At 36.1% G+C, this 15,869-nt stretch overlaps 1 protein-coding gene across 4 annotated transcripts in view; it reads left to right on the top strand.

Moving 5' to 3' along the window:
- The first annotated feature begins 347 nt into the window (after nucleotides 1-347).
- LOC135472836 (inositol polyphosphate-4-phosphatase type I A-like) overlaps nucleotides 348-15,869 on the top strand; it is a 54,219-nt gene continuing 38,697 nt past the window's right edge. For all 4 annotated transcript variants that reach the window (XM_064752533.1, XM_064752531.1, XM_064752530.1 and 1 more), the window contains exons 1-4: nucleotides 348-450; nucleotides 7,296-7,530; nucleotides 8,407-8,471; nucleotides 9,676-9,763. In XM_064752533.1, the coding sequence (XP_064608603.1) occupies nucleotides 7,413-7,530; nucleotides 8,407-8,471; nucleotides 9,676-9,763 (271 nt within the window). In that variant the 5' untranslated portion in view covers nucleotides 348-450; nucleotides 7,296-7,412. The remainder of the gene's footprint in view (nucleotides 451-7,295; nucleotides 7,531-8,406; nucleotides 8,472-9,675; nucleotides 9,764-15,869) is intronic.

Here is a 15,869-nt window from a genome sequence, read left to right as displayed (position 1 = left end):
TTGTCACCTGAATGTAAAACAGTAGTCGTTGTAATGCATGCAGACGTATGGATAATGGGTTCATCCTATGACAATATTTGAACCAGTATTTCCCACATTTGACCATGGAGTTCCATCCATGGTTTCCCGAAACTATGAACAAAACATTTGTTCGAGTGTACATATATCGCCCTAAAAACATAAAATACCGTCTACAACATTTAACTTAACCTTTTCAAGAATAAGATCTATAAATTGTATTAACCGAGGCCTCATTTTTCTATCTAAATTGTTTCCGCTTCTGTCACAATATATGGGACGAATGAGCAAAGTTATCTCCCCTAGTCTACTTCTTCTGTCATTTATGGTGTTTTAAGCGGAGCGACGCCTCGGAAGAATTTTTACCCAGGAAATGTCAGTTGGTTATCATAATATCGTATTGAAATCCACAGATATTTGAAAAGAAAATGGGTATGTTTCGCTGGCAGGATAGAGTAAACTGTTAGCATAAACATGTGGTTTTTGAAACCAATCCTCAAATGTTCAGAATGAGAGTAAGTTGTACACTGTAACGAGCTCAATCACTCTTGCACTGTTAAACAGAAGTTGCAATATATGTAACTCATCTTTCTATCGAGTGGCGCAACCCCGAGAGTTACAGTGCCAAAGTCTTCCTAAAATGTCGACTTTGTTATTGAGGACATTTATCAGTAAATATCTTCAAAAATAAGCCACGCTGCAAAGTATCCCAGGTGGCTATTTCATCGCCTCTCTTCATATTGGGCTGGCGAAGTACCGAGAGTTCAGACTCACTGAGGCCAAAAATCCCAGCGACAATCTCTTTCTTTTCGAGTTCATGAATTTTTTTACCATGCTTCAGGCCGAAGACAACAACAACAACAACAACATTTTGAAATACAGTATAAATGTCAAAAAGATTAAAATAAGAGCTTGTTATTGAGATCATTTGGCATCGTCCGTATATACTCTGTGGACTCTTCTGCTTTTCAACTAGCCCCATGCGGCTATTTACACTCCTGTATGTTGGGCTGGCAGAGTATCATAGCCAATGGGACAAGCACTGGTAAACCGTAGACCACTTCGCGCCATGTCCGAGAAGCCCTTTTTTAGCCTGAGACCTTGGTCTAAGGGTGGCTTACATATACTGATATCCTGGAACCACTGGTCACCCTTGTGATCTATGCCTAACCCCACAATACAAGATCACAGCGAAGATCCCTGGCCCTACTCCTTACCACACGTGTCACTCTCTACCTTTCGCTTTACATCACTGCCACCAATAGAAAATTTTGTTCAGAAATCTCGAACAACACCAAGGTCACAGGGGTCACGGTGATGAGGCAGGAAGTGATATCAGAAAACACAAACAATCCATCTCAACCATTGTCTCTGATAGCACTCCATACACACGCATTCTCATTATCTTGAGTATGTACCACAAGATTCTAAGCAAACGCTATCCGCTAAAACAATTTTTTTGATGAATGCTGATTAAATAGTTCTGTTGGGGGACACAGGTGATGAGGCTAAGCGTAAACAAGCCTACGTGTGTCTCACGAGCTCCAAAGGTCAAGGTTGTCCATTGGTGGCATTTAAAGCGAAAGGTACAGAGTGACGCATGCGCTGTAAGGAGTATGGTCCTAAACCATGGTTTCTAAAGGATGTTTGCAGTCCAAAACAGGTGTCATTTGTGGCTCTTACCTCCCAACTCGCCCGTACACACACCATCCCAGGTATATTCCACTTGGTAATGGAACATGAGCTCCGAAATCTCAAGATGGCAACCGCTGAAGCAGCAGCCATTTTGCCTTCTCCACATTTATGGGTCTTGAAAATGTTCTTGTTCCTGAAGGTTATTGGTCGACTTGTTTTGAAATAGTCTGCAGTGTTTTGAATGCAGGCTGGTGTACCATTACCACTGGAGTGTTGCATGTGAAAGCAAGCTGAGCGGTAAGAGCCGAGGTTGACATCTGTTTTGGACTGCAGACATTGCTGAGAAAGAACTTATCAGACATGACGTTAAACAGTGTATGGTTTACCATTAAAATGGCCATCTGGGGCTACTTTGCAGTGTGGCTTATTTTTGAAGATATTTACTGATAAATGTCGTCAATCAGAAAGTCGATATTTGGGAAGGCTTTTGCATTTTAGCTCTCTTGGTTTCGTCACTTGATAGATAGGTAAGTTACATATATTGCAACTACACTGACAGTGACATCTGAGGGACGACCTAAAACTAGACACAGTTAAAAGTTTCAATACTATGTACATCCCTGGGTGGCTGCCCATCTGATCAAGGTGGACAATTTCTCTGACCTACAATTCTAATCCATCCTTATATTTAGTATACACTGATTCACCAAGTCGCCCGAAATGTGTACACACATTTCAGAGGCTGATAAATCATCTTTGAACAGTAATCCAACCATTTGAACTACTGAATCGAACAAGTTGAACATGTGGCTGGGGAACCTAAGTTGACTTCTCAATGCAAAATTCTCAACAGCAGCTGGATTGTTATGAAAAGAGGGTTCATCCATGTAAGACTTTTTTTTTTTGTCACATCTTTTAAACATGCATTCAAGTTATACCAAAGATTAAAATGGATAGTTTCGGCATTCAGTTTTGCTTTTTTGGTTTTGTATATTATAAATTAATCTGGCAAGGAAAGGTGAGGGTAAAGCTTTTCAGATATTAGTCATATGTTAATATATGTTAGTGTGTCAATGTTAAGCTGTTGTGCTTACGCTGTTTCTGAACTTGTACTGAAAATTAATGCATACAGCCATGATAGACACAGGATGCACTCAGGTACAAGTCACAGTTTTGACTGTTTCAAAAAATCAGTTTGAAATAGCAGCAGTTTGCTGTGACAAACAAATGGCTGCAGCAGTGGATCACAGAGGGCATGGTGAAAGATTATTTGGATATGTATCCGAAAATGATCAACAGTGGATGATGATGCGTGATAATAGCCAGAAATTGTAGTAAGTCGTAACAGAACAATGTGTACAGCATCAGAATATTTTAACATCATCAGAGTGTAAATTTTCACTGTGAAGTATTTTTGTATGAACTTCAATCTTATTTAGGCAACAATTTGATGTTATCACAAGGGAAAGATTGTCTAGAGATGTAGACAGATAATTTATTTTAGACTTCCAACACGGACATTGTCAAATCTCATCCATTTGATAGATATGACGAGAGCCACTGCAGTCTGTATTACTTCACTGGAATTTCCTGTGACATTTTTCACTTAAAACCTGTATTTTTGATATTTAATGAAATATTCAACAGAACAAAAGCTGTAAAGTGCTAGTGTGATACAGGGTCAGGTTTTGAAGAAACTAGCAACCAGTATTAAAGGGAGACATAACATTTCTTTTCTCTCAGCAAGGCTATTTTTTTCTTTTCCCCGGTGATAATAGTTTTTCCATGTACATGTAAGTCATTTTTGTAAGTAAAAGATAAATCTAGAAAGATCTTCGACATCAGAAAGCTTCCTTATGTTGTTCTCTGGAAGGCTATAAATGCAGCATATTGAAAGTTACATATATATCAGGTTTGTTTAGTTTGTGTGCGCCTATAAACTTCTACAATCATTGTAGAATGTTCAGGGTGTTATGATATGGAGCTAAAGGCCCTGGGTAACAGTTACATTTTGATGGTTAATTAAACTATTAGATAATTATGTGTCTAAAACATGTGATTAAGTGCATGCGAAATCGAATTAGGTGCAGGTTAATTAGGTGTTTTTTTATAATTTATGGAGGAAAAACCAGTAATATTATGCAAGTATTTTAATAAACTAGTTTTGTTTTATACATTATATAACGATGAAGAAGATGTGCCAACAAGTTTTTGTTTAGCAGCTACCTGTCAGCAATTACCGTAGCTCATGGAAGGATATTCTTCAGTGTATTTGGTCATATTATTTTATGTAATAACTCTTTTGATCTTTTGAGCATTTAAATGTTTGAATTCTACACTGGCCTTTATGAATCATATGTCAGAAAAAGTTGTTGCCCCAAACACAGCTTTTTGATGTTGGAATAGCTCTTATTATCCAAGAGTAAAAGATTACTTAAATAATGTTCACAAAAATTTGGCCTGTAGGTGAACAAGAAGAAAAAACTGTGATGTTACATCAGAGTAGTGTGTTAATATAATAAAGACTGCATATCTTAATAGCCCACATTACAAATCAAACATTTCATTGCATTTAACTCCAAAACTTTTATGAAGTAAACATATTTTCTGTGGTTACTGTTTTCACTGGTCTTTCCTTATGAGTAAAAAGCCTTGCATGGACTAATAGCAGTGCTGAAAGTCCCCCCTGAATTTGCCGAGTTGAAAGTCTGGCACCAATTGGCTGAGTTAAAAGTCTTGCATATATTGCCTGAGTTAAAAGTCTCACTTGCATGTATTGGACGAGTTAAAAGTCCTGCATATATTGCCTGAATTAAAAGTCTCGCATGAGTTGACCAAGTTAAATGTCTCGAATGTATTGGCCGAGTTAAAAGTTTCACATGAATTGGCCTAGTTAAAAGTATCGTATTGTGTGCAGATTGAGGTGTTGATATTATGTGTACTTCCAGATATATGTATCCGTAGTGGTTTGGTACTTACAAATATTCCATGGTTAATTCTAAAGGTTCAACGTGTTCAGAGCAACGTGTTGAAACACTGATATGCCAATGTCTGTCTGAACACCTAGATCCATACCCTTTATGAATATTATTCTCCATAGGTCATGCATTTAGTCAGAATATTGTTAATTCATGACAAATACAGTGAAGTACTCTACATCACAATTCATCATCAGTAATTCCTGTGGAATCTTGACATACATGTCTTTAGTCATGTGATTACATTGTCTCCTGAGTTTTTGCCTTGGTTATTTAATGACGAGAGTTACATGTTTTACATAAGTACATGTATTGTGTACAGTAATTGCATAAGCTCCCATTCATTATTGGTAGAGGAAGTCCTATTTCTTTCTATGTGACAAATTCATTCATTTTGTGATCAAAGATACATACCTGTATAATCACATTTTGTCCAGAAGGAATTGCAAGCCATCAGCAGATTTGTACTCTGTCACATTTTTTCCACAAATAATTGATCACTGTCTGTAGAGGTACTCATAATCACATTTTTATTTTATAAGGAATTGATGATCTGTGATCATTTCAGCAGACATTCTGGTGACATCATTTTCGCCAATAAAAGTTAAATTTTACAAACCGTTGGGAGAGGTACATTTACCTACTAAAATATTTCCATCCACATGTAATTGAACACCATTAGAGAAAGCACAGCTTGTGATATTTCTATCCACATGTAATTGAACACCATCGGCAATAGCACTGCTTGTGATATTTCTATCCACATGTAATTGAGAACCATCAGCAAAAGCACCGCTTGTGATATTTGTCCATATGTTATTGAACAACATCAGCAAAAGCACAGCTTGTAATATTTCTATCCTAATGTAATTGAACACCACTGGCAATAGCACCGATTGTGATATTTCTATCCACATGTAATTGAACACCATCAGCAAAAGCACTGCTTGTGATATTTCTATCCACATGTAATTGAACACCATCAGCAATAGCACTGCTTGTGATATTTCTATCTACATGTAATTGAACACCATCAGCAAAAGCACCATTTGTGATATTTGTCCACATGTAATTGAACACCATCGGCAAAGAAGTGCTTGTGATATTTCTATCCACATGTAATTGAACACCATCAGCAAAGGCACTGCTTGTGATATTTGTCCACATGTAATTGAACACCATTGGCAAAAGCACCACTGGTAATATTTCTATCCACATGTAATTGAATACCATCAGCAAAAGCACTGCTTGCGATATTTGTATTCGTAAGTTGTTGCACAAATGCCATCAGCACATCTATTGACAGTTTTTCTGCAAGCAATTTAATACCATCAGCAAAAGTATTGGTTGTAATATTTTTATCCACAAGTACTTGAATAGTATCTGCAGAAGCAGTACTTGTGATGTAATAGAATTCATATTCACCAGATCTGTTGAGAGCCACATCTTTATCCATGAGTAATGGAATGGGGGCCTGTCAAATGCCCAGCAGCAAGACCTTGATTTAATTGAGGTAAAATGTTAATTTCCCAGCTCATCATTTCATGCTTAACAGTCACAGTTTATGCTTAAGCATCACCTTGCAGGATTTAAAATGATGCCGCTATCCTTCTCAGCTGCCAGCATAATACTAGTAGTCCATGTTTGTTTTGAGGTAATCCTTTTCCAAAGATATCAATAAGATGTAGCCTTATCGCTGGAAGTAGTTCCTTCACTACTGGTACAAGTTTTCAGAAAAATGACTTAGTTTGCCCAGTCAGGGCATCAGTGTGAATGACCCATTGTGGATATCTGGGTAGACTTCTGCATGTTGCTGTCAAAATACCTCGACTGTGTAGCAACAGTGTGCACTTCGTTGGGACTTTAAACTCAGTCAGTAAATTCTGTTGGCCATTTGCAGCCTTGTCTGATTACAACTGTTTCACTGTCCAGGATGTGGTAAATAAGTTTATACCAGACACAATGTCATCTTACATAGAAAGTGACATTAAGTGTTAACTTGGCAGCTTTCATAAGAGACAAATCCAGGATGGTTTGAAAAAATTCTTGATTATGTTTTATTTGTTTTGGATCTTATGTAAGTTTGGAGCTATTAATGGAGTGAGAAAACCTGAATTAACTTTTTTGTCTTTCTCTTTTGTAAAAACTTTATTTTTGTGATGTAGGGCATACATAAGCTTTTTTGAGATGTTAGCACAGAATTGTACGTACAGGTAGACCGTGGTGCTTGATCATTCAGGCTTGATTGGTTCAGACTTCAGACTTGGTTTAGGGATGAAGTGTGTTTTTAAACATCCATTTCACAATGAGGCTCATATAAACCGAGTCTCTGACTGAACTAGCTTTCCCATCAAGCACATTTCCTCGCTTAACAGATGTAAAATATGGCACTGATACATTGTATCAGTAAAGTTTGAAATTTGTGAACTAAAACAGGAGCTCTTGAGATGTTAGCCCTCAGACTAATCCAAAGACACACACTTTAAAATCAGAATTTTTTTGTGAGTGACCATCAAAGAATCATAACTTCAGGAAAACTGATTTTTTCCATGTGAAAAGCGCTGTTGATTACCTGTACCCTCAGCACTAGCCCTGCTGAAGATGCTTAAGATACACCAGATGACAGTATGTTACCAGTTCTAACATTTGTACTTTTGCTTACAGATATTTTGTGAATTTGGGTTCTGCTTAAAGTGGAAACAGTTGGTGATGATGGAGTGAAAGCTTTGAATAAAAAAAATAACCTGTTATATAGGCTAGCCTATAGGAAAACATTCAACCATGCGTTTTAACAGTAAAGAGTTGTGCCATCTTGCGCTAGAACCTGAGGAAAAGTTTGACAGAATTGGCCACCTCTGGATGAAAGACAAGCAGGATGGCATATTCAAAAAAGGAGAAGGTAAGTTGGCTCATAAATCTCTAATGGTGCAATACAGTTGCAAGATACTTATAAAATATAAGTTGCCAAAAAAATTTTTTAAAAAAGGCAGTGGGGAATTTCACATAATAAATCTGCCCTAACTCAAATAAGGTGACTACTTTAATAAGCTGTCATCCTCAGCCAAATTTATACACTCATGAATTAAGAATATCAGTAATCCTAAAATAAGCAACGGAAGCTCATTCGAAGATTGCACCAGATTACCTGATAACACAACTGAGACGATCGGCCCAACAAATGGTACATGTAACGACCATGTGGCACCTACATGTATGGGCTTCTTTTTGAGGAGAATATATATCTTGTATCCTTGTGCATGCAGTATACAGGTACATGTACACACTGTATCTTCCCTGCTTGTCCGTCTGTCTGCTATGCTGTCCATCTATTCGTTCTTCCCAATTTCCGTTTTATCTTTATCCTCATGTTTTTTTTGTTCCCTCAATGACTTGCTTGAGAATCTATTGTGTACAGGTTGCTCCATCTGTCTGTTCATTTCGTTTCGTTATGACATCTTAGGTTAAAATTGATGAAACTCAAATTTGGAATGTGAATCCCTTGTGATGATTCCTAGTTTGGGATTGCTTTTTGTCCAGGTTTGTCTGTTCATCCGTTTGTAGGTTCATTCATGGTTTCTTTTCATGATGATGTCTCCGTTACAATGACAAATTGATCTTCCAAAAGATACTAGTATCAATAGCTTATATGTACTTGAATATACACATATGGTCTGGGGTGGAGGGCTATCTTGAAAAACATTGCTGTTCTAACTTTCCTGAAAATTTAACTCTTCTCTACATGTGCTTATAACAATTAATTTATTTTATTTTACAGTTTTCATGGAAAGATGGTTCAAATTAAGAGGGAATCTTTTATTTTACTTCAAATCCAAGGAAAGTGTAAGTATATGGATATATGTGTGAGATTAATTCTTTCTTATAAAACCAGACCTGCTGTCATTCTTTTATGTTGCCTTACTATTTATCCGTAGTGGTTTAGGAGTTTTTGTGCTAGGATTACATTAGACATTTTGGTGCCCTCTTCATTTGACATACATAAGCAGCATCAAATAGAAAGTACTCCACTTGCAATAGTTTAAGCAATACACCACCATTTAAATAAATAAATAAATTGCTGTAATGATGAAATACGCTTCTGGCTTACATGTGCATGTATGTCTGCTACCAAGGGATTATTAAGGGTTACAAAAATTTTAAATTTTGAATATACAGGGCCAGGGATGGATACAGAGTCTCATTGTGTCTGTCAGAAGGACTGTTCTAAAAAAATCACATAGGCAAACATTTGAAAATATCTTAAAAAAAGAAATGTTTGTTTATATTAAATTTGTTCTTTAACATATCTCCGGGTAATCTACAAAATCTACAGTAAGCAATATACATGTAGTCTTGTAAATGCACAGGAATAGCTAAAATGACAGCGAATTTCCAAGCATATTCTAAATCTGTGGCCTCCAGACCCTCAGCTATCTTGGTTCATTTTACCTCAGTGTGCCTGGGTGAACATTTTTACAAGAATTCAGATAAGTATAATATGTATTAAGGATCCAACATTAAGGGGTTTAAACTTGGTACTTTCATATTCCATATATCGTATAATGCATGTTCACATCCTGTACACCTTCAGCCTTTTCAAGCACTAGAGCACCTTCTTCAGTGGAAGTTATACATAGAGTTATTGTGGAAATGATTTGTTCGTGTCATTGAAGACATAATCTTCTGAAAACTGTGCACATTATTTCTTTACACCCCATAGTACGCTGTATACAGTAATATGAAAACATTTGTAGCTTTCCACTACAGTCATGCATAGTTTACATGTAATTCCGGGGTCCCTAATTTTCTTAGGTACAAAACATATTTCACAAATGTGCAAATCAGTAATTTATTGCTGTAAGCCTGGTGCCTGAAGTCACTTTTTATGACATCTATATCTTAAATTAAATGCACATAGATTCAAGAAAGGAAAAACCTTACTGACAGTTATACATGCACATTGAATTTCTGTGTAGGCCTACATGTACGTGTAGACTGATGTAAAATGCCTCGGTGATGTAGATGTGTGTGTGTGTGGTGTTTGTAGAGTGGTGACCCCATAGGACTGTTTGTCTTGGAGAGATGTGCTGTGGAGCTTGACCTCAATGAAGAAAGGCCATTCTCTTTTGTGTTAGGTAAGTTTCTGCTTTGGCCAGTTTGGTCAAAATCAGAGGACTGGCAAGTTGCTAACCCTGATCTCCACGTACATGTACATAAAAGACAACAATAGAAACCTGAATAGTGGCACATTCAACCTATCAAAGCCCTGTTCACTGAAAGATGCCCTTTGCGAAAATTTAAAAACATGAGGACTGTTCAGTTCCACTGTGGCTAATTGAATGAATCTATAAAGTATAAGAAGTCTGTTCGGTGAAAGTGCATTCTCAGTCAATCTGAGAAAAACAAGTCTTTCAAGTGAGAATACATGTAGGTATTTAACCCAGCCAGAGAATAAGAGATCTGTTAAGCGAAAGTGGTTATTCGACCCAATCTGGGAACAAGAACTCAACTCTGTGAGACTGGCATTTATTAAGGCCTTTACCAATGAGGTAAGGCAACACAAGGTTTATTATGTGTTTTACAGAAGAGCTGACACTAAAAGTCCAAAAATGCAGTAAAAATAAAAAGGAAATACACACTTTTATTTTGTCCAATCATGATGTCTTGATAACTTTTTTTCTTCAAGGCTTTTAAGTTGTGAATGCAGAGATATTTCACATTTCACACATAAACGATGATTTTATTTTATTTTTATAACCTTTCTGATAGTGAAAAATGGTTTAACCCTGATGTAAAACAACAATTTAAATGGCGTGAACGTATGCTCTTTAAGACAAAACTGATGGATTGTGATGAGTTTGTGGAGTCAAAAACTCTTGACTTTTTGATACAAATGAAATAGGCATATGAAACGTTCAACTAAAGTCAGAGCTTCTGCTGGCACTCGGCGTTGTCGCAGATTTAGAACAATTTTTTGAAATGGCGATAAAATTTGAAAAAATGTGAATGTTTTTGTCGACAAATTTATTTACTTATGAAAAAATACAAACGTTATACAAAATCTACCATGACAGTTTTCTTGGTTTTTAGCGGATTTTTGCAATTTTTGTAATGAAAACAATCGACTTACTTTCATTTCAAACGGCCTCATCTCGGCAAAACAACAACAACAACACAGTTGTATGGCGATTACTTGACAAAGGATCTTCAGCATTGACGTACATTAAATAACGCTTGAAAATCATTTTTGTTAAATAACGAATGAGAATCATGGCATTTTGGGGGATGCCTTTCAACGCCAATTGTAGGAGAAAAAAAATTATCAAGGGAGATAAATCAAGGTAGAGTTACACCTGTAAATGAAGTTACCTCCCATGCAAAATTTAAACTTTTCCACTTAATAAACTATTTTTTTTTTTTTATCCTAAGTAAATTAAATGTTTCAGAATATGTTCCGGTATGTAAATGTGTACAACTTCTGGTTTTCTCCTGTCAGACTGTGTTACTCCAATGTACTGATCATAATGCAGCATTTAAACAAACTGAATTTACAAATTTATTTCGTAGCAAATTGTGATAGAGGAAATTACATTTTACTAGGATCCTACACATAGGTTGAAAAAAGGATTGATTTTTTTTTTCATAGACAAAAACATGCTGCCAAGCATTGGAGCATTTTTTGGAGGGCAGTTGTTCTAAATGTAACGTTTGATAAACTTCAGATATAGCTGGAAGTGACAAAACTGATTTCAAGCTGCTACACCAAGGCAGATAAAAATGAATTACAGACGGAGACCTACAAGAGCCATGGATACTGCTTCCATTCAGTCAGTTGATTGATCGCAAAAGATTAATTCAAGGCTGCTAAGGAAGTATGGGTAAAGAAAAATAGTATTTGCTACAAAATCTGATGTGTGGCTAAGTTGACTGGCTAAAAAAATACTGACCCAGAGGAAGCTCTGTAAAGTGGTGTCTGTATCTTTGAGTCATGCTCTTCTAATTAAATTAACTTGTCATTGATGAGATAGGGGAATTCGGAGGAAGGTGTAATTTCAAGAAATGGCGAACCTATGGTTTGATTGGATTGGTGTTTTACAGTGTACTTAAGAATGTTTCACTTATACAACGGTGACCAGCATTATGGTGGGAGGAAGCATGTCAGAGTACAAGGAAAACCCATGACCATCTGCAGGTTGCTGGAAGACCATCCCACGTACGGCCGGAGAGGAAGCCAGCATGGGCTGGATGACTAACCTCTGATACATGTTTATGAATTTTCATTTTTAGCTCGCCTGTATGAATTAAGGAACGGTATTGTGAAAGAGGGATCAGATGCTGTCAGTGACCACTTTGGTTAAAGTTTTTGGCCAATCAAAGGGTTGCAGTGGCCCCGCACAATACTTGGACAGCCAAGCTTCGGTACCGGTTTGCATATCAAAGGCCAATCAAGTATTTGACCCCATAGGTGGACAGTTGCTCAACCATTCACAGTGTTAGAGTTGCCACCCATAGAACATGGATTGTTAAATGCAGTTTGCAACTTGCACATGAAAGATCTCAGCAGTAAATTTGTGTGCAAACTCCCGACAGTGTCTTTTACAACCACAGTGATTTACAACTCGCAGCCTGGTACAGAAGTCATAATTCTGTAGCAGGCTGCAAAACCAACGCATGTAGCATCCTGATAAGGTGTTTGGCTACATGTAGCTTTTGGCCAAAGAAAGATATGTGATACTTACCGGTGAGTAATTAAAATTTGTTAACTGTCAGTGTGGTTGAACTTTATACTGGCCTGTGCTTTTGTATACATGGTTGATAATCTTTTATTTCCAAGCTCATGTAAAATCATCGCCTTTCCTACACCTACAGGCACAACAGCGTAATTAACCTATGAAACGTTTATAGGAATGACACAAATGACACGAAATAAATGTATTTAAATGCATTTGAATCTAAGTAAGCCAAAAATATACAAATACAAAATAAGTTTAACTCAAGGACGACCTTGTGCACAATAATTACTAACATGTTCAAGAAGCATAACTTTTCAGTTTAGCAAAGTTTTTAATATACTATGCTAAAAGTGCTACATTTATAAAAAAAATAAACAGATTCTACATGTATATCACTGTTATTTTCCTGTTTTGTTTGGACATGATTTTTATGTTCACTATTCTGTTATTCAGCAGTAAAATTAGAATATGGGGGAATATTAGAATCCGATTGGTATATACAAATGTTTTCACATTTGTGCTCATGGTGCATGTACTGGTATGTCCAAGTTTTCTGAGATAGCCAAGTTTCTGATGAAGTAAAATTTCTGGTAATATCTGGCATACCCCAGTGAATTGGTAAACAAGTATTCTAGTTTCAAACTTTCATCATCCAGGATGGATCATACAAAAATACAGTTTGTCAAAATATCCAAAAATACATAACTTTATGGAAAAAAGTAATTATTCTGACTCTTGTGAAGCCTCTGAATGTGATGAAAACAAAAATTTCGGGTCTACACCTTTCTGGTATTTATCAGTATGATATTACTCCGTTTTCATGCAAGGTCCTATGGCAAGAGGACCAGCTTGGGAAATTTTTCAGAAATTATTTGACAATTTCTTTTTCTCTCTGGAAAATGTTTGTACATGTAAGGGCTGTAAAATTTGTTTGGGCTTACTTTGTGCACACTGTATTGTAAATGTATCTGTGTGAAGATCTACCCAGAGGTTCTGTCTTGTAGGTTTTTAAGTTTCATGAGCGCTGTTCATCACTCGTTTCAGGTTTGATTTTTTTGCAAAGGCGTATACATATAGGTCTGTGATGAATTTGTACAGTACATACTTAATAGTAAACCTATATGTTGTGAACTTTTGCATTTGAGACGTTCACCGATTGTATTCGGCTGGCTGTTTTATAGTCACTTAGCCAGTTTGGCATTGCAAACAAATATCTTTATTTTACTGTACACAAGGATTGAAATAATAGGGTGTTCGCCTGTTCCAAACACTAGGTGAATTTTTTTCAGTGACAGGCGAAAACAAATCTTTGAAATGGACATTTATAAAATATTTTTGCAGTATATCAAAACTAGTCTCAGAACATAGCTTCTTTTATCTACAAGTTTGCATTTGTTTGAAAGGAGCAATAATATTAAACTTCTAAAATTATATCTATGCATGTATTAATTACATTTTACACGCAGTTGAAGTAAAACTATACATATTAATAACAACCAATCCATAGGCAAATTTAAGGTTTTTTTGGAAGTGATCGTAATCACATGCAGATGAGGTTGCGCAGGGAGTTTTGTAATCTGATAAATTGATTTGAATTTCAGAACAGACATTTAGTCAAGGCTCCATAATTATTCTTATTTTGCCGAACACTGAATGATTGTTAACCGTGTTGGCATGTGATGTTTCACAGGGATGCCAGTATTCTTCAAAGAGCCATTTTTCAACTTCAGCAAAAAGTTTGTTTATCCTTTTAAGTTGAACATGATTAAGTTGAACAAAATCATGGTGTGTCTTTTTGCGTCGGTTAAATTCACACAAATTTCACACAAAACATTCCCTTTGTATAAATTTAAAGCCACATGAACATGTTATACTGGCTCACAAGAAGAAACATCAATGGGATTATCAATTATCAAAAGTCTAAACATCATTTAAAATGTATTTTAAATTTTAAGTATAATAGTTTGAGTATTCATTTTGAGTAGATACAAAGGAAGAATATTCTTGAAAGTTGACATGTAGAAAGATTGTCAGTGTTGTAAATGATACATAAATACATGCATTTCCATTTCTGGCATTGAAGTCATTAATTACATTAAATTTGCAATGCCAGTACATAGGTAAATGCCAAACTGCCTGTCTGTCGGGCCAGAATAGACCAGCTATAAAGGAATAGAAAGAAAACTGTAAGAGCAAGGACAGTATGCGCCTTGTAAAAGAATCTCATCTTCGTGAAAACCTCTTCATGAAGGATCAGGAAAAAAGTGTTGTCTACAGGTAGATATTCTGGAAAGGTAATTCGCCTTAAGATGTCAAATAAGCTGTTCACAAAAAAAATAAAATTCATTATCTGATGTTTGCCAGGTACAATCTTCATGTAATTGTTGTGCTCATAGATGTACAAGGGTTCTTTGTACACAGTGGCATTATATAAAGGTGACTTTTTTTATCCCATGTGAAAATATGTCGTACTTCTAGTTTGTTATTGACTCTGATTTCTGCACAAATGTAGTTCAGGCTACTACATTGCTATTGATGGCTTATAGTGTGTACATGTAGATGTCCATATAGCTAACGTGAGAAACATGAAAAGGTACTATTAACCAAAGAGTAAGATTTTAAAGAAAATGAAGAAATATATGCCACCCAAAAATATTTTTTTTTTATTTTCATTTTGAGACATTTTTTTATACTAATCTCTCTGTTTTATGCATATCTTCCATCAATGCTGGGAAAAACATGTATTCGGAAATGGCATCATCGACGAACATACTGGGAATGGGTACCAGCTTAGCGCCCCAGATTCAAGCTCTGCCCCCAACAAAATTATTTTGACAGCTATCACCATTGATATCATTTGTCAACTTAATTTCAGGACTGACTATGCTGACCTCTGGGGTCTTGTTAAAACCATGGTTTAAAGCTATTTTTATGCCCCAGGAACAAAGCTGAAAATTTGGTCCTCTCCACAATGTTACTATTATTCCAGTTTTTGGTGACAGAAATTGTGATGCACTGGTGTCACAGGAATATTGAACCTTTCTTACTTACACAATGTAGGTGTATGCTTTGCACAACAACAGTGATATTATGAGGGTGCAAATGTATCTCCTTAATTAACAATTCGTAATGGTCTACTTGTGTTGTGATGTCACTGTAAACACGGAGAGATTCTTGATGGCACCTAGTCTCTCTGAAATGTTAGTCTGTCAACAAAACTTATGTGGAAATATTCCCAATAATAAGAAAGATGATCATGAATTCAGTAGAACTTGTATTGTTTTTATTATGGCCAACTGATCTCAGAGCTGCTCACCCTCATGCAATTGAAAGTAGGTAATAATTGAGAATGGGAAAAAGTTTGGAATTGATATTATCTGTTGTCAATCCTGAATACCTGCATGTCTACCTATAAAAGATATGAAGCTTGTTTTTGAAATCAGTTGTTTGTATGGTAAATGAATTTTCTGGTTTGCCTTACATGATTTAACACTGTAGAGATATAATC

The sequence above is a fragment of the Liolophura sinensis genome, chromosome 8, assembly GCF_032854445.1.
Source record: "Liolophura sinensis isolate JHLJ2023 chromosome 8, CUHK_Ljap_v2, whole genome shotgun sequence".
Lineage (NCBI taxonomy): Eukaryota > Metazoa > Mollusca > Polyplacophora > Chitonida > Chitonidae > Liolophura > Liolophura sinensis.
This window is presented reverse-complemented; position numbering and strand designations above follow the sequence as displayed.